The following is a 24,817-nucleotide window of genomic DNA, read 5'->3' as shown; positions in this document are numbered from 1 at the left end:
ATGGAAATCTTGAACAGAACAACATATTTATATCACCTTCTCAGCTACTATTTTAAAAGATCTGATATTAAGTAATCAAAAACTGTAATAGCAAAGTTAGGTTTGAATTTGAAATGGAGTTCTCTCTGTCCCCAATAATACATCTTTAATAAACTTTGCCTGCTTTAAATTGCTAATATGAAAATAAAAATCCATTACTGAATGCTGGCAAGACCCATAACCGCTGTCCTCAGAGGCCAGCCGTTCAGTTTAGTGTTCACCCATTCAGATCATGATGTACCTGTGTCCTTGATAGAAGAATAATGCAAAGACATTTTAAAAACCCTTACTGAACTACAGGCAAAAAACATCAGCTGCTCTCCCCTTCTACACAAACCTCATTATCTTATTATAGACGGCAACCACGTTGATCAGGAGCGATTTACCTTTGCTAGCTACGCAGACGGTTCACAATAACCTTCTCTTTCACGTGCCCATGAAATCCCCTTCACAGCTTCCAAGAGGACGCACTCCATGATGTTGCAAGGACCCAAAGGGAGGCTATATTTCTCCGTAACACCTTTTAAATCATAGAATCACCAGGTTGGAAGAGACCCACCGGATCATCGAGTCCAACCATTCCTATCAAACACTAAACCATGCCCCTCAGCACCTCATCCATCCATCTCTTAAACACCTCCAGGGAAAGTGACTCAACCACCTCCCTGGGCAGCCTCTGCCAGTGCCCAATGACCCTTTCTGTGAAAATTTTTTCCTAATGTCCAGCCTAAACCTCCCCTGGTGGAGCTTGAGGCCATTCCCTCTTGTCCTGTCCCCTGTCACTTGGGAGAAGAGCCCAGCTCCCTCCTCTCCACAACCTCCTTTCAGGTAGTTGTAGAGAGCAATGAGGTCTCCCCTCAGCCTCCTCTTCTCCAGGCTAAACAACCCCAGGTCCTTCAGCCGTTCCTCATAAGGCCTGTTCTCCAGCCCCCTCACCAGCTTTGTTGCTCTTCTCTGGACTCGCTCCAGAGCCTCAACATCCTTCTTGTGGTGAGGGGCCCAGATCTGAACACAGGATTCGAGGAGCGGTCTCACCAGTGCCGAGTACAGAGGGAGAATAACCTCCCTGGACCTGCTGGTCACACCGTTTCTGATACAAGCCAGGATGCTTTAAGGTGGGTGCAACCTTTCTGTACTCATTTGGTAGCTCCCCTGATGCCCATGATCTTTCAAAGATCATAGAGAGTGTCCTTGTAAAGACATCAGCTAGTCCTCTCAGCACCCATGGATGCAGCCCATTGGGTCCCAGGGAGTTCTTGCAAGGAAACTGTGCCTTGACCCTCACACACTACTGATAGCTCCCTTATTAGACTATCCTGAAAAGCAGAGGCCTGGGACACCTGATAGCTGAAGGCTGAGGCAAAGAAGGTATCAAGGAAAATCAAAGAACCAAGATATAATTCAGGCTGGAAAATACCTTTGTGATGATCAAGATGTATCATTAACGCTGCCAGGTCTGCCACTAAACCATGTCCCTAAGTGCCACATCTACAAGTCTTCTGAATACCTCCAGGGTTAGTGATTCAATCACTTCCCTGGGAAGCCTGTTCCAATGCTTGACAACCCTTGCAGTGAAGAAAGTTTTCCTAATATCCAGTCTAAATCTTCCCTAGTGCAACTTGAGGCCATTTATTCTCATCCCAACTTAAGGCCTCTCACTCCAAAGTACTTCATTTTGTTTCCACTTTCACCTACCGCATTCAGCAATTCCTACACAACCATGCAATGTTTTTAAATTCCTCCTTTGTAATTCATCTTTGCTGCATTTTTTCAGTGAAGCTTAGCCATGAGTTCCTTGTTTAACAAAGCTCTTATCCAACCAAGTCTACTAAACATCCTGAGTATGGTGACAGACATTCATGCTCATGGATGAGGTTTCTGTCATTCCACTCCAGCTGGAGAGATGGTTTGACCTAATTATCTACAGATTTCACTTTTACAGAAGTAATCTCATGCAGCAAAATAAGTGGCAGCAAAGTATGTTGCAGCAAGACAGAACATAGTTCTCTTTGTTTATTATTATGAAGATACACTAAGCTCTTACAACACTTAGCTCTAGAAATTCCTTGATCAACCAGATAAATGTCCTGGCAATATCGTTATTTAATATCCTCTGAAAAATGTCTGTAAATGATGCTTGCTTTATCGTTCTTCATAAAATAACTCCAATAGTCAAGAAACTCTGGAGAAGAACAGAGCGCGAATGACAAATTGTAACACTCACAATTGTACTTTACAAATTTTCTTCTTCAAAGAACACGACAGTGAGTGGTAAAACAAACAATTCAGCTTTGAATAGGAGGCCTTCATCTACTTGAGTTTATTCATTTTCTTCTTTTAAGAAATAATTATTAAAGTTACAGTTTGAAGGAATAAAAAGCACCATCATCATGAAACTGCATAAGAGCACAGTGCTCAGATGACTTTGTGCATCTCTAAGGATGGAGATTCCACCAAATCCAAACTTGAACTTTGGATGTCCCTAACTACTCACCATCTGGAGTATTGTGTCCAGTTTCGGAATCCCCAACATAAGGAGGAGATGGAGCTGTTGGAACAAGGCCATAGGAGGCTACAAAGATGATCAGAGGCCTGGAGCACTTCTGCTACAAGGACAGGCTGAGGAGTTGCTCACCCCTGAGAAGAGAAGGCTCTAGAGAGACCTTAGAGCGGCCTTCTAGTACCTGAAGGGAGCATAAATGAAAGTTGGGGAGGGACTTTTCACAAGGTCCTGCAGTGACAGGACAAGGGTGAATGGCTACATATTGGACAGTGGAAGATTTAGTCTAGATATTAAGAAGAAATGCAACACGATGAAGGTGGGGAGGCCCTGGCCCAGGTTGCCCAGGAAATTTGTGGCTACCCCATCCCTGGAGGTGTTCAAGGCCAGGTTGGATGGGCCTTTGGCAGCCTCATCTGGTGGAGGGTGTCCCTGCCCATGGGGGACACCCACACCATTCTATGATCCTATGATCTGGGAATAATACTCTCACACGCTACCTAGGTATTTCAGATATCGTACTTTTGAGATTCTCTCAGCCTTAACTGAAACTTAGCTCCAGTCTGGCAGAGCAGAAAAACATAAAATATACACACATAAATACATGTGAGTGTAAGTAGCATGCTATATGGCATAGTATTACTGAAAAATTTCTGATTTCTGAATCACAAGTTTACTTTGCTGCAGAAAATTAAGCAGCATTTTAAGCAGAATAATTTTTCCACATAATTAATTAAATAAACCAAACAGCAATTAATAATCTTGTTCGTCTCACATATACCAAGCAAACAAGTGGTGGTAGTTCTGTGGACTTGGTTGGTATTTATATCTCTGAATGCTCTTTATAGAGCATGCTGCACTGAAATCACACAAGGAGCTCCAACTCAAATGTTTAAACTTGTTATCTCTGCTATAAAAAGAATGAATGTTTAAATAAGTATTGTAGCTTTGTCATGAGCAATTCAGTTGTGAACCTGTTAATAGCACCCAGAACACAGTGATTATCCAGAGTGGCGTTCATTTAGCAATCATTTAATGGGATTCTGCTATCAAAAAGGCTGTAAATCTGGATGCTAAAAGCCAACAACTTAACAGAGTGAAGAACACAAAACCATTCTGAAAGAAAGAAACAGCCACAATAAACATCAGAACCTAAAAAAAGTGGGAGGGTTAGGGAAAATCACAAGCTGAACCTAAGTCAATCATCTATTTCGTGCTCCAGGATGTGTAATTATTTACGTCATGAGATATGTCTAGAGTAATCTGCTCAATTCAGCATATTGACCAGGCCACAGCTGGAGTCCTCTAAACAATTTTTACAGACACGTATGGGCCAACTGAAAGAAGTCAATAGCAAAGAATATGCATGCTTCCAAGAGTCAGGGGATCGACGCTGCTTATACTACAGAACACATATTGACAGTCCTCAGACACACAGAAAGCTGCTTCAAGGAGCAAACATCCTATTGCAAAGAGCAGATGACGTAACGGCAGATTTCAACTGCAGCACAAAAAAGAGTGAAACTAGAGGAGTGAAGAAATGCAGATTAATCAACTCAGTCTGTTCCTGATCAGCCTGCCAGGGAGCAGCAAGAATGGGCTGTCCCACCAGGGAAGGTGAGCAGGGAGCTCTGGGTCGTCGTGATGCAGGCAGGGGCAATGTCATTTCCCATCAGGAGTGATCCCACAGCATGCAAGCAAACAAAATAGAGCAAAATTCCAGCCAAAGTGCAATATCAAACCTGACAGAACAGCAAGGAACATTTATAAACAGACATGGATATTCTCCTTAAACTTGATCAAATCAGAAAAATACTTTCTCCTGCCATTCAGCTGATCCATAATGAGAAAACTTTGTGTCATATGCTCGCTTCTTAACACAACCACTAATCAAATTGATGGCAGACCAACAGTCAAGCTACCAGCAGGACCTGGCAACCTGCAACAGGAACTCAGAATAACCGGGAATTAAGTCATTAGGGAACTGGGAGCTGTGGTCACATTATATATTACTTTTTGTAGGCAGAAAAAGTGTTATATTACTGCTAGGTTATGGGTGTTATGTCTTGTTCAAGGATGCTTTAAAGAAGAATTAAAGTGCCTGAAATATTTTTTTGAAAGATTCTTTTTAACTCCACACTCTCCCTAATCCTCAGTTTATTTCCTAGCTTCTCCTTATCGACCATTAGGAGGAATATTTATGGATGCCCCCCTCCTTGGAGGTGTTCAAGGCCAGGTTGGGTGGGCCTTGGGCAGCCTGATCTAGTGGGAGGTGTCCCTGCCCCTGGCAGGAGGATTGGAACCGGATGATCTTTATGGTCCCTTTCAACCCAAACTATTCTATGATTCTAATTTCCCCTAGCAAAACAACAGTGTTCAATGTACCTCTAAAATTACCCATGTCCACTGGAATATTCTTCACTACTGTGCTCTGCTTCACTCCTCAAAGGAGCCAAGTGATGATAAGCTGGTGAAGGGGCTGGAGAACAAGTCTTACAAGGAGCAGCTGAGAGAGCTGGGGTTGTTTAGCCTGGAGAAGAGGAGGCTGATGGGAGACCTCATTGCTCTCTACAACTACCTGAAAGGAGGTTGTGGAGAGGAGGCTGCTGGCCTCTTCTCCCAAGTGACAGGGGACAGGACGAGAGGGAATGGCCTCAAGCTCCACCAGGGGAGGTTTAGGCTGGACATTAGGAAAAAATTCTTCACAGAAAGGGTCATTGGGAACTGGAACAGGCTGCCCAGGGAAGGGGTTGAGTCACCTTCCCTGGAGGTGTTTAAGGCATGGGTGGATGAGGTGCTGAGGGACATGGTTTAGTGTTTCATAGGAATGGTTGGACTCGATGATCCAGTGGGTCTCTTCCAACCTGGTTATTCTATGATTCTATAAGTTCACTGCAGACCTTGAGGAAGAGCAACACAAGCAGCAGAAGTTCTTTCCTCTCAATCTCCTCAGTTTGTGCAACTGAGGGAATTGGCAAATTGAGGGACTATCTATCTTCCATCTTCTCATAGCACACCTGAGAATAATACTCCAAACCACTCCATCCCAAATGTTAGAAAATTGGGAAGGAGTACTAAGAAGGGGGAAGAGAAAGAGCTGTCAAGGTTTATTCTTTCAGCCTGATCTTGTAGGCGTTACCCTTGAGCCTAAATCCTTTAAGACAAGAGGGACTTCAGTGGGAGAATTCAAGGAAGAGACAGATATTCTCTGCATTTTGTGCACTACTGGAGAGAGGGAGCGCAGATCATAAGGGGGCTGCAACTTTTAATAAGATTTGGAATATAGAAACAGAATCAAATTTGTTGAGCCTATATCCAGACAGACTAGTAATGCATTACAAGCAATCTGCAGAGTAAAACTGCTTTTGTCAAGACCGCAACACTCCTCCCATGGGTGTTTTGGGGATGTTTTAGTTTGGACTTGCTATAGCTTGATCCCATAGACTTGAACCCTCATTAGTGTCTGTAGCATCTACAAAACACCTTTCAGTTTAGTTCCATCCGAAAGACATTCACCTTGGATGTTTCTGTATCAAGCATTATGGTTCACACCAGAAGTAGATTCTTGAAGCAAATCTCCCCTAGTCATTTCCACTTCTAATGTTGTGGTCTGCATGGTCTCAGAGCACACAAGCTGGACATACACTCTAGGGGCAAAACTTGATAGTCCAGCCACTAACAAGCGTTCAGTCAACAGGATCAGGCTAGAGGTAATCTGAAATAAACCCCGAGATTCATATAATGTGAATATTCAGTCCCTCTGTATTACTCCACGAGTCTTCTCACATTCAGCTGCTCTACTTGCCAACACAGGATGTACCTTCAGTGCACTCCAAACCACTTTACAACACAGACTACATGGCAATAAATGTGGAAGATAATGAGATTCACCTGAAAACCATGTCCCTAATCCAAAGTAAAATATTAATACTCGTGTCCTAGGATGAAATAAAGACTCTTTGGAATGGAATATTTTCCATCACCATTTTATGCTTTGTTCTGCAAGCCACAGAGTATAAAATTATTTGTACGTTTGGAAAAAAAAAAACCCAAACAAGTACTTTACACAGCTCCCTGGTGGTAAATTCCCCTAAATAAAAGGGTCAGCAAGTCTCAAACACTCCTGAACACATAAAATTATTATCACTGACAATCGGGACAGCTTCAGCCAAGAGGACAAGTCAAAGCAGTAGCATTAGCAGACAAAACAGCTGAGGGTCTGGAGATCAGGGGCACAGCTCCTATCGGTGAATCTAAGCACTTCTGCCCTCCCTGAAGACAGGAACCACAACTGTGCTGCCCACAGGAATGGTCCCAAGTCAGTCTGGATATTGCCTGGAAGACTGCTAATTAGCCGAGGACAAAATTATGCTAAGGGAAATGCTAACAGTTTAACAGTATAATCAAATGTATTTTAGTGCTTGGAGCTATGCCAAGGCCTTCTGACTGTACTGGGTGGTGGTAATTCCTACCTACAGGAAGAAAAGTGTGTCAAAACCCATCTTTGGAAGGGTATGATCTAAGTGGAATATTATTATGTTTCTACAGCAGCTGCTTGACCACAACCATTGGAACTACCAGTCCTTGAGCTACGTCTGTGCCTCTTATCACAGGTGACCCTGTACCACCAGTCAAGAGACTGGAAGACTTATTCAGTCTTGAAAAACTCAACCAAGTTGTTGTCTTCCATTTAACTGAGACAGTCATGAAAGTATTTGTAGAGCTCATTAATGAAAGCTTAATTTCACGTAAGAATGGATATTAGTTTCACAAGATATTCGATCCGTAAATATCAAGCAAGCTCCTGAAAGACTATTTAGATTGCAATTTACAATTAGCATCATCTAAATTTTTATCCTGTGCAGTAATTTTCAAGGTGACATTTTTCCATTTTATTTAAGAAAGAAAATGCTTTTTAGCATTTCTTGCAGATTACATACAGGGAACATAAAAGAACAATGCAAGCAGTAGTCTAAGTCACATGCAATTAAATCTAAGACAGTTACCTCTCAGTGAGTAGAAGCCCTCCTAATGAACCATCAACATCACAAATAAAAGTAGAGATTTTAGTCAGACAAGTCAGTTACACAGAAACACTATCCTTAGCCATAAATAATGTTCCCTGATCTTTCACTTTGGAGAATGTTTTGATTACTTAAATGGAAAAGATCCTTTCTCCCTAGGACAAGAGTTTTCCCATTTATATTGGCAATACTCTCTTGACTGGCATTTTTTTTCAGAGTTTCAAAGAAATACTTGAAAAATAATGATCTATTTTTTTTTTTTTTTTACGATTTACCGTTTCCATCCAAAAGGAATTTATAGAAGTGCATTACATTCATCTCACACCTTAGTGCCATAAACCATAGCAATCGGTTTGAGGGTTTGTTTTACTTTTTCTGTTTCTTACTTCTTCTAGACATGCTGGGCTAAGTCATAACTTTTGCAAGGCAGCATAGCCTGGAGCTAATTTTCAAAATACAAAAATACATTTATAGTTCTCCCAGAGTAGACAGCTCTAACACTAATTGCTTAAAGAATTTACATTAAATACTCTTCTAACTTTTTTGCAGCACTTGGCAACGAATCACATACTGGACGAATAGAGGGGGAAATTTATAAATTTTAAAAGACCAAGTCGACATTTTATACTATAATTTGATGAAGCAAGATGTTTTTGTGGATCAGAATTATATTGACCCTGGTCAGATCAAAATGACACTAGAATTATGAGAATTAGAGTAATCTCAAGCAGGATTACAACATTTAATTATGTTTAGCCATGAAAGCTACAGTCAATAGACATTAGGTTAACCTTATGGACATTTATGAAAGTCTATCAAACTGCTGAAAGGAACAGAAACAGCAGAGACTCACGCGTGGACTTTCCCAGAGAGGACAACCCAATGGCCCCTGAGGTCTCGGTAACTAACACCTCTCTGCCTACTCCCTCCTTCCACATCCATTCCCTTTAATAACAACCCTACCGTATTTTTATATCTTTTCGCTTCATTTTTGTTTACTTCTTGTTAACTGGCGTGATAAACTGAAACGGAGCATCCACAAAGAGTTCATGTTCAGCTACTGAGAAAGCTTGAAAATCTTTTCTCTTCCCCTGGGGTAACAGGATTATAAACAAGGTGCAGAAATGAAAGAATTACAGAAGTAGATGAATACATAAGCACAACAGCATCTAAGCACAATTAGTCGCACAAGAAACTAAAAAATGAAGAGGTGGCAAAACCCAAATTGAGTCAGATTGTTATGGGTGGTTGGTTTGGGTTTTTCACAGAATCATAGAGTAGTTTGGGTTGGAAGGGACCTCAAAGATCATCCAGTTCCACCCCTGCCATGGGCAGGGACACCTCCCACTGGATCAGGCTGCCCAAGACCCATCCAACCTGGCCTTGAACCCCTCCAGGGATGGGGCAGCCACAGCTTCCCTGGGTAACCTGGGCCAGGGCCTCACCACTCTCACAGTGAAGAATTTCTTTCTTATAGTCTAGAGTAAATCTTCCCCTCTCCAATTTATAGCCACCGCCCCTAGTCCTATCACTCCCTGCCTTTGTAAAAAGTCCCTCCCCAGCTTTCTTGCAGCCCCTTCAGACAGCAAACATACAGTTTTTTCCCTGACTCTGAGTCTGTATAAGATTACCCATTCTTTCTGACATGTGAAGAAACATTCTTCAGAGTATTAAGTCACAGATGGTCCCAACCGCTACAACCGCTACAAAGCTGGTGAAGGGGCTGGAGAACAGGCCTTACGAGGAACGGCTGAGAGAGCTGGGGGTGTTTAGCCTGGAGAAGAGGAGGCTGAGGGGAGACCTCATTGCTCTCTACAGCTACCTGAAAGGAGGTTGTGGAGAGGAGGGTGATGGGGAGATTTAGGCTGGACATTAGGAAAAAATTTTTCACAGGAAGGGTCATTGGGCACTGGCAGAGGCTGCCCAGGGAGGGGGTTGATTCACCTTCCCTGGAGGTGTTTAAGGCACGGGTGGACGAGGTGCTAAGAGGGACATAGTTTAGTGTTTGATAAGAACGGTTGGACTCGATGATCCAGTGGGTCTCTTCCAACTTGGTTATTCTATGATTATTCTATGATTCTAAATTTACCCTTGGTAAGAACTATAAACTTGACTTTTGTTTTCTTACTCTAAAGGTTTAATTACAGGTAGTAAAAATCAGGGAAAGGATAAACAGAGTGCTCTGTGGGGTTCTGTATGCAAATCAGATCTAAACAATTTGAGTTCATTAATTATCACCAGTAGGTTGCCGCGGTAGAATTTTGATAACTCAAGACTTCAGATTTGCTTCCCGAACCACCTACTTTTAGGAGTATCCACAAATTCCTAAGCTAGAGATGCTTAAAGCAGACTGGTTTCTTGTTGGGATCAGTACATTTTCTGAAAAGATGATGTTGCTTTTGAAAGCCCTTTGAGACCAACTCCTGCTGTACCTCCAACCTTGATTGCTTAAACAGAGCTGTGATGGTGCTGTGCCTTTATTTATGTCCCATTAATAAAAAGCCCACAGCTGTTAAAAATTCTGGAAGTCTAATTTCAATGAAGAAATTACTTTTTTATAAACACAAGGCACACTGGACAGATTTAAGCCTCATTTTCTGAAACTTTTTAAGTAAAAAGTGTGATATTAATTGAATTTCACTTCATTGGGAGCAAAGATGTATAAATATATACAGTGAACAAATTACCCTTACCCAATATCTGCCATCCTTCCCTTGGAGATGACAGTAAGTAACAAATTAGTAATTCAACCTTAAACTGATGTCAGATTGGTCGCCAACCATATCCTGGGCTGCATCAAAAGCAGCGTGGCCAGCAGGTAAAGGGAAGGGATTCTGCCCCTCTGTTCCTCTCTGGTGAGACCTCATCTGGAGTATTGTGTCCAGTTCTGCAATCCTCAGTGTAAGAAGGATATGGAGCTGTTGGAACATGTCCAGAGGAGGCTACAAAGATGATCCAAGGGCTGGAGCACCTTCCATATGAGGACAGGCTGAGAGAGTTGGGGTTGTTCAACCTGAAGAAGAGAAGGCTCCAAGGAGACCTTATAGCGACCTTCCAGTAACTGAAAGGAGCCTAGAAGAAATTTCTTCACCATGAGGGTGGTGAGGCCCTGGCCCAGGTTGCCCAGGGAAGCTGTGGCTGCCCCATCCCTGGAGGTGTTCAAGGCCAGGTTGGATGGGCCTTGGGCAGCCTGATCCAGTGGGAGGTGTCCCTGCCCGTGGCAGGGGGGTTGGAACTGGATGGGCTTTAAGGTCCCTTCCAACTCAAACTATTCTATGATTCTATTCTATGATTCTATTGTTATTTTGGAAACAGTAGATTTCAGTAAATTCCTAATTTAAAATGAGCACGAAGATTTTCTTAAGATTATCAAGGAAGCTAGAGGTTTGTCTGGAGTTAAATACATTGGCTTTTAGTGTATCTGTTACCTAAAGGTTATCTGAAGACTGAGAAGGTCTTTGTTTAGTGTCTGATAACTTGGAGGATATATTATTTCTATATACAGTAAGAATAAAAATTTCTTGCCTTATGAAATGTAAGTGGTAAGTCATAACCTATTCTGTGATTATCACTTGCAAGAAGTATCATATAACTAGCTCATATATAGTTCTTGTTAGAAACCATAAGTTTTTTTTCCCCTGTACTTTTCACATATTACGAGTACAGACACATACAGCTATGCAAGCTTGTTCCAACAGAATCAAAGATTCCTTTAATGATCACAAAATCCTGAATAACAGACTTTGAAGAGTAACTTTATTGTACCAAAATCCCCAAGCACACTAAAAAGTCTTATTCTTTTATGTAACGTAATTTTTCTCTTATTATTTAAAAAAGACTGTACTGTTTGGCACATTCAGCACATGCACTATATGATGCATCAGATGACTTATTAATTCATCGTTTAAATGAAATGCACAATAAATAGTTCAATAAAACAGTGTTTTGATGCAACAAATGACTATACTGACAATTCAGAATTAGAAAAGGAAAAGATTTTATAAAAAGCATAGCAAGACTGTCAGACTGAATTGGCAATATAAGCTTACTTATGCGTCAACTGTGTTCTAGAAATAGGAAAATAACACAGATTACTGTGTATCCATATATTGCCATTCCATCAGGGCTAGTGAAGGGTGGTAGAAGAATATTCAAATGTTACATTTACAAAAAAGCTGCGTAAAACAGCAGGATTGGTTGAAAAAAAAAAAAAAACCAAACAGAGGAAAACATGCATCATATAAAATGAGATTGTAATGCCTGCCTGAAGAACCTTGCATTTTATTAACACAACACAACCTATGAGTAATTCCTTAAGCCTTTCTAAAGACATGACTCAATACTGTTAGATGGGATTGTATGGACAGATATCTGCCTATGGATTTCCTTGCAGTATTTTATGCCTTAGCTGCAGGCAGTGAAACAAATGAAAAATCTATCCCTTTGCCCGTTGATTGAACAGGTTTGCTGGAAAGGAAGATGGCAGCACATGCTTGTGCAAACAGTTCTCAGATATGCATGTGTCCTCATGATATCCAATATGAGATCAATCCTTCTGACACTTTCCTCCAATAAACTTAATAGTTTTACATACATTTAGAGGAAAAAGACAGCTTCTATAGAGGGAACAAAGTAAACATTCATTACAATTTCCCATATTATTTAGCACTGTTTTGAATATGTGTGCTCATTCTTCTGTATTTTCCATGTTACATATTAGCTGTTGTAAAGCTATGTCAGACACACATATTCTTGGTGATGCTAAATATACTACTCCTTAGTTACACAAGAAGCAGAAGCAAGCATGCTTGTGCTTATACATTAAATGAAGGAGTGTTCTTCAAAAAGTCCACATCCATTATTGGATGGGATGGGATAGTGTAAAATTTACTCATTACCCAGCTTCTCCACTGGTAAAGTAGGAACAATAAAGCTCAGCCACTTCACGTTGTACTCTGGAGCTCAATATACACCTATCCAGTGTTCAGAGAGGTGTTAACAACTGTTGTTAGTATGAACCTGAATATTAGCACTGAGGAAGCTCTGTCCACCAGCAGACAGAGTGCAATAACACACTGTTTTTCCGCGAGCCGTGTCAAAACAACCCATCACAAAACACAAGCTTAGTCTCTGAGCCCCATTTGAATTTTTCCATCTGTTGTTAGCCCTCTCACAAACCTGAGCATAAAAAGGGCATCCCCATGAAAAGGAACAACCACCAACCTTCCTTTTTGTGGCAAGGAAGACTCATCATGACCTGACAAGAAAGATTCGACACCAAAAGGCTTTGATTCCATCTCTGTTCACATAACACTGCCTCTGCAGCCTTCAACAAATCAATTAATCATAAGAAAAGTGCAGAAGTCAGAATGGGTTTAGACCAAGGAAGCGCTGTGAGAGTCAGCTGCTCAGTTTCTGAGAAGTATGATCGTACTGCGCCTACAAAAAAAAAAGATACTCTGGATGCAGATTGCATTACATGAATTTGCCTGTTTGGGGAAAAAGTTCTCTTCACTTTTTATTCACCCAGTGATTTAGAAGTCTCATACAAACTACACAAAAGCAAAAATCCCCAATCAACAGGCATAAACAGTCCTGCAGGTTTGGCACAGCGGAGGGAAGTATTACAAGGTTAATGTTTTTTTTCGATCTAGTGCAGTGTAAGCATGTACTATGGCTCCTTAAATACAGTACAAAACAATGGAGGTTTTGCATTGATTTTCCTGCCCAGAGCTTCTCTAAATACTACAAATGCATTTTGTCCCTACTACAATCCAAACTTCACAAGGAGATGATAAATAAGATAATATTGATTAGATTGTGCTAAAGGCTTCCAGCTCTTCAAGGTTATATCCTTTAGAGAGTCTGTAAATCACATTACAGAAATCTGCCTGCTGATATACATAAATAAAGAGTGGCAGAAGAGTTCCAGCATGACAGCTTTCACTGGAGTCACACTGTTCTTCAGACAGAAAGTTCAGACAGGCAGTTACAGAGGAGTTCAAAACAGAAGAATCCGCCTGCCTTTTTCAAAGAAAATGGACAAAAAAAAATTTAGATCGTGTCTGAATTAAACGAGTGTTACTGACAAAGGGTGTCTGGAGTGAAGCACAACCTTGGGCACCACTTGGCTTTAACTGTCAGCTTCATCAGTAACGTAAAGGACGAGCAAATCCACTAAATTGTTCCAAGTGCTTTACTTTAACATACACATTTTATAGTAAATTAATCTTAACTTCAGATGAAAGTCAGCATCGGCCTTTCTCTGCTTTTTGGTGGATAGAAAAAAAAAACCACACATGAAACAGCATGCAATAAAAGTGAGTACAATGATTTGCTAAATTTCCCTTGAGTTATCACAGAATCATCAGGTTGGAAAAGACCCACTGGATCATCAAGTCCAACCACTCCTATCAAACACTAAACCACGTCCCTCAGCACCTTGTCCACCCATCCCTTAAACACCTCCAGGGAAGGTGACTCAACCCCCTCCCTGGGCAGCCTCTGCCAGTGCCCAACGACCCTTTCTGTGAAGAATTTTTTCCTAATGTCCAGCCTAAACCTCCCCTGGTGGAGCTTGAGGCCATTCCCTCTTGTCCTGTCCCCTGTCACTTGGGAGAAGAGCCCAGCTCCCTCCTCTCCACAACCTCCTTTCAGGTAGTTGTAGAGAGCAATGAGGTCTCCCCTCAGCCTCCTCTTCTCCAGGCTAAACAACCTCAGCTCTCTCAGTGTGTTCACTCTTAAATAATGGAGGAAAAAAAGAGGCACTTTCACTAGCCACCTGCTTTAAAATACTTCCATTGCTTAGGGTTTCTCTCTAGGACGTTGGAGTGGAGGGAAGAATAGTACTGAAAAGCACCAGGGCTTGCTCTGTCCTGGTGGACAGAAAGCTGCAGAGTTGCCAGTGCACACTGCCAGCCATGAAGGTTAACAGAATCAGCAGCAATTGAGATGCAGTCCATGTAATCATTTCTTAATAATTACAATGCATCCAGTTTTGGGCATCACAATACAACAGAATCATAGAATCACAGAATAACCAGGCTGGAAGAGACACACTGGATCATTGAGTCCAACCATTCCCATCAATCACTAACCCATGTCCCTCAGTGCCTCGTCCACCCGTGCCTTAAATACCTGCAGGGAAGGTGACTCAACCCCCTCCCTGGGCAGCCTCTGCTAGTGCCCAATGACCTTTTCTGTGAAAATTTTTTTCCTAATGTCCAGCCTAACAATAAATACATTGATAAACCTGAACAAGTTCAATCAATGGCCACCAAAGTAGTCAGAGGTCTGGAGTATTTCCCCTTTGAGGAGAAGCTGGATTAGCTGGACTTGCTTGAATCTGGAGAAGTAGCTTTGAGGGAGACCTAACAGCAGCTCCTTGCTTCACCGTGAAAAAAACCCAGCAGGGAAGCAGGTTGCCCAGAGAGGCTGTGCAGCCTCCATCCTTGGAGGCTTTAAAGATGCAGGCAGAAAAGCCTTGAGTAACTCAGACTGAATTCAACACGGTCACTGCTTTCAGGAGGAAGATAGGCTCACAGATCTCCCAAGGTCCCTTTCAACCTGAATGAAGCTGATTTGTTTGCTGTCTCTATTAGCGTGATGCCACTGACAGGCAATATAAGGTGTCGGTGTTGCAGGAATGTGGTCATGCCCTTTTCCTTCTGCTGAGCTCTGCTACCGTTTCTATTCTTGGCACTTGCACTCCCAAGTGAAAGTGATTCTATTTATATTCATGTCATAAAATGTTTAAAACATCAGAAAAAAAAATCTTACAATATGAAACACAGATCTGAGGTATAAAGACAACACCAGTGCTGCTCTTTTTTATGAGATCAGACATTGTTTTTCAGAGTAGCAGGTGTGCACAAGCCTTATTTCCGTTGATATGGTAAAACCATAAACCTTAATATGTTTGTTATCACTTTGATAATGGTTCTCAGGGAGATGTGTACAGGTAGAAGAATAATTCAGATTTGGTTTGTGATGGTAGGGAAGCCAAGTGAAGAAATATTACTAAGTATGAGAGTACACAATTTTTTAAGTGCTTGGTGAATAACATGATTTGAAATCTTTTAATTTCACAGATTTTTAGGGGGAAAAAAAACCATCTTCCCAAATAAGTGGGAAGTCATCAAAATTTGCACCAGAAAGTAATTATTAGGCTTCACATAACAGAATACTGGGACAACCCCTCTGGGTCACAAAGCTCTGCCATCTGTTTTCTTGTGTTTCCCATTCCCAACACAGGAGAAATATTCTCTTCACTTCATGACAAAAGTTTCTGAAATTAGCTTTCACCTAGCAAGGAATGTTATGAGTGTGTGGGAGGAAAAGCTTCAATTTATAAATATTTCCTCGTGATTTGTATTGTGGTGTAGATCTTGGAAATAATCTTTGACATCCATGGTACCTTAGTGCTGATATAGCATTTAATAAAAAATATATATATAAAAATCGAAGCTTATTACAGTCAGTATGACTGAATGCAGTCCAAGCCTACCAAAATACTGGGATGGAATATGAATAGTTGTCATCTGTTTTAGGAAAATGGCAAGATTAAACTGTTGATCCTGAAAAGATAGGTAGAGAAAAGGCATGACAAGGATGTTTGTGGTAACATGACACCTAGTGTTCACTTTCAGGAAGCTTCTGTATTGGTGAGAGCCAAATTTTGCCCCAGGACTAGATTTCAAAAAAAAACCAACCCTATAATTATATAGACATAGTAAAAAAAAGAAGGGGGAAGGAACAGAAAACCTGCATATGCTGCATATCTCAATTCACAATTTGGGCAATTCCAGAAGAGAGGGCTATCCAAAAAAAAGTTCCATATCATCTTTGTCCTTTGGGCTTCTCCTGAATAATAAGGAAAAAATAATAGTCTACTGATAACTTGCATACACTGCCACAGAAAAAGCTATTATAAAGTTACTTCTACTACATATAACTTTCATAACAGAAGTTTTAAGAGAATAGTCCCTAAAAAAAAAGAAAAAAAAAGTAGTGATAAGGTTTATTTATACATAGTAATAAGCTATACACTTATTTCTTTATCTAAAATCCTGACATATCGAATGGTATTAGTGAGTCTAAGGCTATCATTCCCTTTCATGCTTCTAGTAACACAATGAAAATCACAATATCTAATGCATACTAGGTAAGTGAGGCCATAAAATCCACATAAAATCATGGCACAGACACCCTGACACTCCTGAGGGATTCAACCTCTTGAGTATTTCTGAGGGGCAAAAAGGGGGAGAATTATAGGAGAAATCAGAACAAAAAGCTCAATATATACAAAGGCAACACACTGATTTCAGAAATTACTCTAAGAAGGGATTGGCAAAACATTAGGGACAAGGTCTGACTGAAACTTTGGTTCTATGGAACAGAACATAACTGGATTTCAAGTAATTCATAGATTCATTGTGAAAAGCATTCTTAAAGAGCCTGTTAGCTTTAAAAATACAACTATACAAAACACACAAATACAGTAACCTAACATGCTGCCTTTAAAGTACACTGACTTTCCAAGGAGTAGCATTTGTCATCCCTCCGAAGAGAAAAAAGTTAAAGTACATGTACCTTTAAGTGTTAAAATTGCTCAGCTACCACAATCCTGAACAATGAACTGGACTCAGCATGCAGTGTTTAGTAGTTAAATAGGAACTAGTGGTATTATATCTTATCTCTGAGAAAAATGTGCACAGACCCAGTCAATACACCAATATTAAAACTATACTTTTTTTCTTTTAGGAAGGTAAGCAGACCTAGAATCACATATTGTTAAATAACTCAAGAAAATGCAAGTCAAGCACTTATCACACTGCTAATTATAAAGCAAGTCCTTATTTTTTAAGATATTTTGAGCATACTTCTCTGCAGAGGGTGAGTATGGGGCATCTCAGACTCACCTAAATAAATATCTGCCATAAGATGTCCCTGTTGAACTTGAAATCTGTATGGCACCTTTTTTTTCCCCACAAGACTATATATATACGCATTCTTTCAATCATACACCTCTATTTAAAATACTCGAAAAAGTTAGGCTAAGTTATTAAGCTTTTCTTAGAAACAGCTTGCCAAAACTTCAGATTCATGGCATTATTTCCCTTTTATGGCCCAGGTAAACTATATGGCCACAAACCTTTGGTTTCTACCACTAAGGTCAGTCCACTTTTCACTCAGCGTCTAGCTCTGCCCCAGGCAGAAGTCCCATGAGCATCAGCAGAAACAGCATGTCCTATTGGCCTTAAAAGTACACGTTTAACACAACTACAAGAATACCAGTCATAAAATTCACCTAATGATAGTTTTTATCCCTCACCCTTAGCGCTGAAATATTCTGAACTGCCATACAACCTACTCAGCTCTTAACATTTTAAGTAATTGCTTCACAGATTATTTTTGTAGCTCAGGAATAGGTCTTACAAATTAAGAGCCGTGGAACAGCTTTAAAACATAAGAGGGTTCTGCAGTAGGTGTAATTCAATGACTTTGGAATCACAGAAATTCTAAAACCATAAAGTCTAAGTGTTTTGCATCTCTTCACACACAGTCAAAAAGAGAGATGCTAGTGCATATGGTGCAAAAGCTGGAGAAAACAGCAGTTTGTTTCCACAGATTTCCATCCAGCTGCTTTCAGGCAGCATCTACCCTTCGCTCCTACACTTGCAGCTTCCAAATACTTGCTCCCAGTTTCACAATCACAGTGATGAATTCACAGTGAGGGGGGGACGCATCTCTAACTCATCCTCCTCCAAGCCCAGACACCTTCTAAACAACACGCTGGATAAAGGCAACACAGCTTTCTTTTAAAACTTGCAAGGCTGCAGTCACAGAAACAGCTCCAAGGGCAGCATAAAATTAATCTTAAAGGGGGGTTTATTTTAGTAGCCAGGAAACTGCTTTATAAAAAAGCCACACCTAACTTTTTAGCCAGCCACTGAAAACCCCAACAATTCCACTTCAACCAAAGAACTTTACAAGAAGGGTAGCACATAAAACGAGAGTCCGCAATGAATTTCAAAGCCGTGCTGGGCACATTCCTACGCTTCCCATGAAGGAGGGACAGCTGAGAGCCGCCGTCAGAGGGCATCATTCATGAATGATTTTCCAAATACGCCGCCGTGGAGTAGCAAGTTCTTTTCCAACTCCCTCACGGGCTTCGCTTAAAAGTGTGCGAGGTGTTAAAAGCGACGGGGAAGTCGGGGAAGGCTTTTTTTTTTTTCTTTTTTACCTGCCGCTTTTTTTTTTTTTACCTGCCGCGATCGTGGTTTTCAACCCGCCGTCCCGGCGGGTTGAAAACCACGATCGCGGCAGGTAAAAAAAGATCTGGGGATAAATCCCAGCGGTGCTGCTTGCCAGGAACCCCCCCGAGTGGGACCGAGCGCATCCCTCCCCATCCCCATCCCCGGAGTTGGGTACCAGGATGCGCGGAGCGCACAGCGGGTACTTGCCCAGGTCGGGACGAGGAGGCTGCCGGGGCGTTCGAGCGGTGCTGGAGGAGGATGCTGCTTCCCCGCCACGCTCATCTCCTCCCATGCAGCCGGCGTAGCCCTCTCCGAGCGGGCGGATCGGTGGGATCCGAGTCGCGAACGCCCGCCCCTCGCCGGCAGCGCCGGCTCCGCGGGGCTGGGCTGGCGGGGCCGGGGGGAGGAGGCGAGATGGCTATTTAACTGGGCTTTTCTCCCCTCCCCCGGCAGCCGGGAGAGGTGGGAAAGAGCTCGGAGATCAGCGAGTCGGACCGCGCCTGTCCGCTACTCAACCACCCCTGAGCGCCTCATCCTCTCGTCTTCTGAACCCCTCCGGGGATGGAGACTCCACAGCCTCCCCGGGCAGCCTCTGCCAGGGCTTGAGAAGCCTTTCAGGTGAAGAATTTTTTCCTAATGTCCAATCTAAACTTCCCCTGGTGGAGCTTGAGGCCATTCCCTCTCATCTCATCACCTGTCACTTGGGAGAAGAGCCCAGCTCCCTCCTCTCCACAACCTCCTCTCAGGTAGTTGTAGAGAGCAATGAGGTCTCTCCTCAGCCTCCTCTTCTCCAGGCTAAACAACCCCAGTCCCTCAGCCTTTAAATACCTCCAGGGGTGGTGATTCTATCACTTCCCCCCGTTCCAATGTTTGACAACCCTTTCAATCAAGAAATTTACCTAATATCCAGTCTAAACCTTCTCTGGCTCCGCTTGAGGACATTTCCTCTCATCCTATTGATAAAAGGAGTAGTTACTGTGACAAAAAGTGGATTTTTTTAATTTAAGCCAAAGTAGAATTAAGTTTACTCTTAATAATTTTTTTTTGAAAGTTAGACAGAATGTCCCTCTGATAGCATGTTGGGGTTTTTTTGTTTTCTTTTAGTGTTCTTTTCCAGACACTGCTCATTCTTTAGAGATGAAAATGTCTTGCGTTCAGTATGATCTGCACTGAACCTCAGATGTGTCTTCTTCTACAATCATAGAATCACCAGGCTGGAAGAGACCCACTGGATCATCGAGTCCAACCATTCCTATCAAACACTAAACCATGTCCCTCAGCACCTCGTCCACCCGTCCCTTAAACCCCTCCAGGGAAGGTGACTCAAACCCCTCCCTGGGCAGCCTCTGCCAGTGCCCAATGACCCTTTCTGTGAAAAATTTTTTCCTAATGTCCAACCTGAACCTCCCTAGCAAAGCTTGAGGACATTCCCTCTCGTCCTGTCCCCTGTCACCTAGGAGAAGAGCCCAGCTCCCTCCTCTCCACAACCTCCTTTCAGGTAGTTGTAGAGAGCAATGAGCACCTCTGTTTGCAGTCTTTCTCTGTCTCAAATGCAAGGTCAGACAGAGCTGGAGCTGGCTCCAATTAGCAGAGATTTGACTGTTGTGGAGTTCATAGCAGCATTAAAATTAGTCCTTGGAAAGTAATCGAATATGCATAAGAATTTTGGGAAAAATTATACATATGCATGTATAAATATATTCTGTAATCAGCTCTTGTCCCACTGCACAGGATTGATGGAGATCGCTCCCTTGTGTTGCCCACGCCTGCATTAAAAGGATACTTGCTTTCTAAAACTCCAAAACGAGTCATAAAGAGTTTATTTAATGGCATTTTCAGTATCAATGGCAGATTTAGACTTCTGCCTCCCACAGCGCTCCCCCTTGGGGAGGCCATTGGGCAGGTGAAGTCCCTACCCCTGAACACAGTGATCAGGTTTTGCGCTTTGGTTGATCTTTGGACTTCATCCAAGTTCCTAACTATGGTTTATTGCCTGGGTCATCTGTTTGGGGGTAACTCTGCGTAGGTCTGTGGTGGCAATGCTGAGGTCAGTCCTAAGGAATCATGAAGTCAGAACAGTTTGGCTGGAAAAGCCCGTTGAGATCAAGTCCAGCTATACCTGTCCAGTGCTAACCTATATCCCTCAGTATCTCATCTACCTGTCTTTTAATACCTCCAGGGATGGGGACTCAACCACTTCCCTGAGAAGCCCATTCCAGTGCCTGATAAGGAGAAGAGGTTCTTGATATGCCTCTCCATCAGTGGACACATTCTCTTCTCTGAGGGGAGAGAGGGGAGAGCTCTTAACTCTTCCCATGAGTTTCTTTAAGATTAGTGTTTTGCAGACATACCCATCCATTTTCTTATCTAAGCATTATTTGAAAAGACACCTGTATTCCCTTTTGAAGCCTCTGCTTTGTCATGCAAGGATAAGTAGCTATCGCACAAAAAATATGAATATAACTAGAAAAAACATATATATATATATGTATAAAAATGAAGGTGGCCAGACTTTTTCTAAAGTAAATTTTAAAGATTTTCTCTACAGAATTTTAGTACTTTTTAACAAAAGATTTTGTGACAGCAGCACGAGAGTTAAGCAGGAAAGAAATATGCAACGTCTTCTACTTGGAAGTAACTCCATACAAAGCACTGCTGGCCACTGCTATATTTTTCTCTAGCATGAACTCTCTCCCCAGGTGTTCCTGTTGAAAAATACCAGACTTCTCCATAAAGGCACAGCTTACAATAAGAAAATGCTGCTTGGCATCTCTGTCTACTGATTCCTCTTTCAGGGATGAGAGCGATGCTGAAGATGTGGAGATGTGGATAATAGGGCAGTTTGCTTTGTGAGGTCCTGGGATTTCAGTTGTGCCAGAAAACTCGGGATTTGCCCTGCAGCAAGGAGTCAGTGCTATTCTCCTAAAGTGGTGGAGCTCAAACTCAAGCTAATCTGTGCCAATCCATCCTGTGTGTAAAAAAACACAACAAGAAAACCCCATTTATCTCACTCCATGCCTGTAGAAAAATGTGTGACAACATGCTGGCGGTGTGAAAAGTTAGAGGAGATTAGTCTGAGCCACAGCCTAACATAACTATACAAACTTACATGCATGCAGAGCATGCGAGAGGTGTGAGCCTTTCTGCTTAAGAAAAAGAAAATCAAGGAAAGCAAAGCCACCCAGATGAACTGCAGCCTATTTGGAGATGGGTTGCCCCAGGTTCCAAGGACTTGGAGTTGCCAGGAACTGGCAAATAGCAGCAGCTGTCCTGACAGGTGTTGGCTTGTATGAATAACAGTTTTGCTGGGACTGCAAACTTGTTCTCGCATCCAGCTTTTTCTCTCATGTTTTTTCTTCATGCTCTTCTTTCATAAATATGATGTGTAAGTGGGGATTAAAAAGTGGAGATGCCAGTTAGTATAAATATGAAATAAAAGGCATAGCAGTATCATAGAATCACAGAATAGTTTGGGTTGGAAAGGACCTTAAAGATCATCCAGTTCCAACTCCCCTGCCATGGGCAGGGACACCTCCCACTGGATCAGGTGCCCAAGCCCCATCCAACCTGGCCTTGAGCACCTCCAAGGATGGGGCAGCCAAGAGAGGGTCTCACCAACCTCATGGTGAAGAAATTCTTCCCAATGTCTTGTCTAAATGTGCCTCTCTCCAGTTTATACCCATTACCCCTCATCCTGTCACCACAAGCCTTTATGAACAGCCCCTCCCCAGCTTTCTTGTGTCCCCTTCAGGTACTGGAAGGTCTCTATAAGGTCTCCCTGGAGCCTTCTCTTCTCCAGGCTGAACCACCCCAACTCTCTCAACCTGGTATGATAATACACATATGGGAAATCACTTACAGAGAGCAGTAGAATAGAAAGCCCTCACCTGTCAGAACATTTCTATTTGTCCACAAGCTTTAATTTTTAAACTTTGAGCCTTTGTTAATTGGATGTAACAAGCCTCACATACAATATCTAGCTTCCTGAGAAGCTTATCTTAACAATAAATGATTTATGGAATTCACTGGAAACTAGATAACATCAGACAGCTAAGGAACTATTAATGCTTAGTTCTTTTTGGATTTAATGACACTTCACAAAATTATATTCTCCTATGATATTTCTGTACTGAATGTAAGTAGGTTCATATGGTTTGGAGGAGGATAAGGAAAAATATATTCATTATTTTGTACATAATTCGAGCTAAGCCAATTTGTGATTGTCTCATCTAATAAATTTATTTCAAGGGACTGTCAGGTAATAGTTTAAGGATCCTATGAGATTTTTAGGAGTTGATGTGTTGTTCAGTTTGTTACTAGTGAGAAGCTTAATATGCATTTTTCCCTTTTTTCTGTTCATGATTTCTCAGTTGCATCCCTGCTCCTGCAAAAGATGTTGCTTTTGTCATTCCTGAAATATAACAAATCATAGAATCATAGAATAGTCTGGGTTGGAATAGACCTTAAAAGTCATCCAGTTCCAACCCCTCCTATGATGGGAATCTAGCTGTTGTGTAACTCTTTTAGTGATGACAATTTTTATTCTTCTGAATTACACTAAATCCTATAATTTGGGATAAGGCTATTAGTTGAAGAGTTCTAGCCCTTGAGATTTTATAAAATTCTGTAAAATATCATGAAAGTAATCATGGAAAGAGTAAGTCAAGAGATGCAGACTGTTTTCAATATTTTACTGCATTTTTCAGTCTAAATCATGATGTTGGTGTGTTATGTTAGATAATGCTCAAGAAGCTTCATTAAGATCTGATCTGGCTGACAGCAGAAAAATTGCAAATTGTGCAAAAGACTTGAATAAAAGCAGTATTTGTGAAAACAGACACAAACTGCTGAATCTGTGAGATATAACAGACCTGCCCTTATATCCTTATGGTTTTATACATGTGCTTGTATTTGTACATACAACCACACACCCAGCGATGATACTTGGCTTGAAGAATGGGAACAGAAAAATGTTAGAACTAAAACAATAAATAATTTACTTTATGAAGCCAATAGATGTCAAGGTTAAAGGCTTTTTAAAGAGAAGTAGGTGAAAAATTATAATTTTATTTTCCAGGAAAGGTAGGTATGTCTTATGCAGACATTACAAACATTTCTCTCTCTGTACAAAAACATTTACACAATCATTGAAGTCAAGTTGTTGTCTTAATATAAACTCCAAAATTTGCAGATGTTCCACTTTTAGTTTGTCTACGTTAATATTTGCTGCATTCATCAGGGGAAAAAAAGGTCCTTTTGTAAAACTTAATTGCTGGTGAACTTCGTTATATTTAATATTGTACTACCAAAATAAGTGCTCCCTCATTTAATTTTGTGTTGCAGGAAGGGATCAAAGCTATTGGAAAGTAGCACATATTTCTCTTAGGAATACAAGTTAGAATTTTCTGACTTGGAAATCAGATTTAAGGCAAGGTAAGAATGCCAAATATCACAGGGAAACTCCTGCCTGTCTTGGTGAGGATGCTGCCATTTAGCCACCAGTATCCCCCAATTTAGGAGGAGTAAGGAAGACACTAGTACATTGATGATCAGTATTAGACTCCCTCCATCTCAACTTACTCTCTACCTGCTACTCTTACTGTGTATTAAGCTCATGAGTGAGGGGGAAATTACAGGGAGTAACAGCCCATCAGGGGAGAGGAATGTGCCAGAGGTGACTTAAAATATCCAACAATAAATCACTAAAATTTCACTGATGTGTTATTTTGCTTCGAAAGACAAGCACTTCCTTGCTCTCACGAATCCATAATGCACATCAAATACCCTGTAACTCGCTGTCCTAGAAATTTCCTCGGTTCATTGTGTAGGGTAGGAAAATATGTGTACATACGACAGTGGCAAAATGGAAAGAGGTAGTAAGATGATCTGTGGCACCAAATGAAATCAAGAGACTGCCGTACTGCAAACAAACAAAAACTTTCCTTGAACAACTGTTCACTGAGGAAGGGTGATTGAATTAAGCATCTCAAGTTTTA

General features: G+C 41.5%; 1 protein-coding gene across 2 annotated transcripts in view; it reads right to left on the bottom strand.

The window, feature by feature from the left end:
- SNTG2 (syntrophin gamma 2) overlaps positions 1–19,103 on the bottom strand; it is a 269,256-nt gene extending 250,153 nt beyond the window's left edge. For both annotated transcript variants that reach the window (XM_069851590.1, XM_069851589.1), the window contains exon 1: positions 19,029–19,103. In XM_069851590.1, the coding sequence (XP_069707691.1) occupies positions 19,029–19,103 (75 nt within the window). The remainder of the gene's footprint in view (positions 1–19,028) is intronic.
- Between the last annotated feature and the right edge of the window lie 5,714 nt (positions 19,104–24,817).

This window comes from Phaenicophaeus curvirostris, chromosome 2 (genome assembly GCF_032191515.1).
Source record: "Phaenicophaeus curvirostris isolate KB17595 chromosome 2, BPBGC_Pcur_1.0, whole genome shotgun sequence".
Lineage (NCBI taxonomy): Eukaryota > Metazoa > Chordata > Aves > Cuculiformes > Cuculidae > Phaenicophaeus > Phaenicophaeus curvirostris.
Note: the sequence above shows the minus strand (reverse complement) of the source record. Positions and strands in the feature narration are given on the sequence as shown.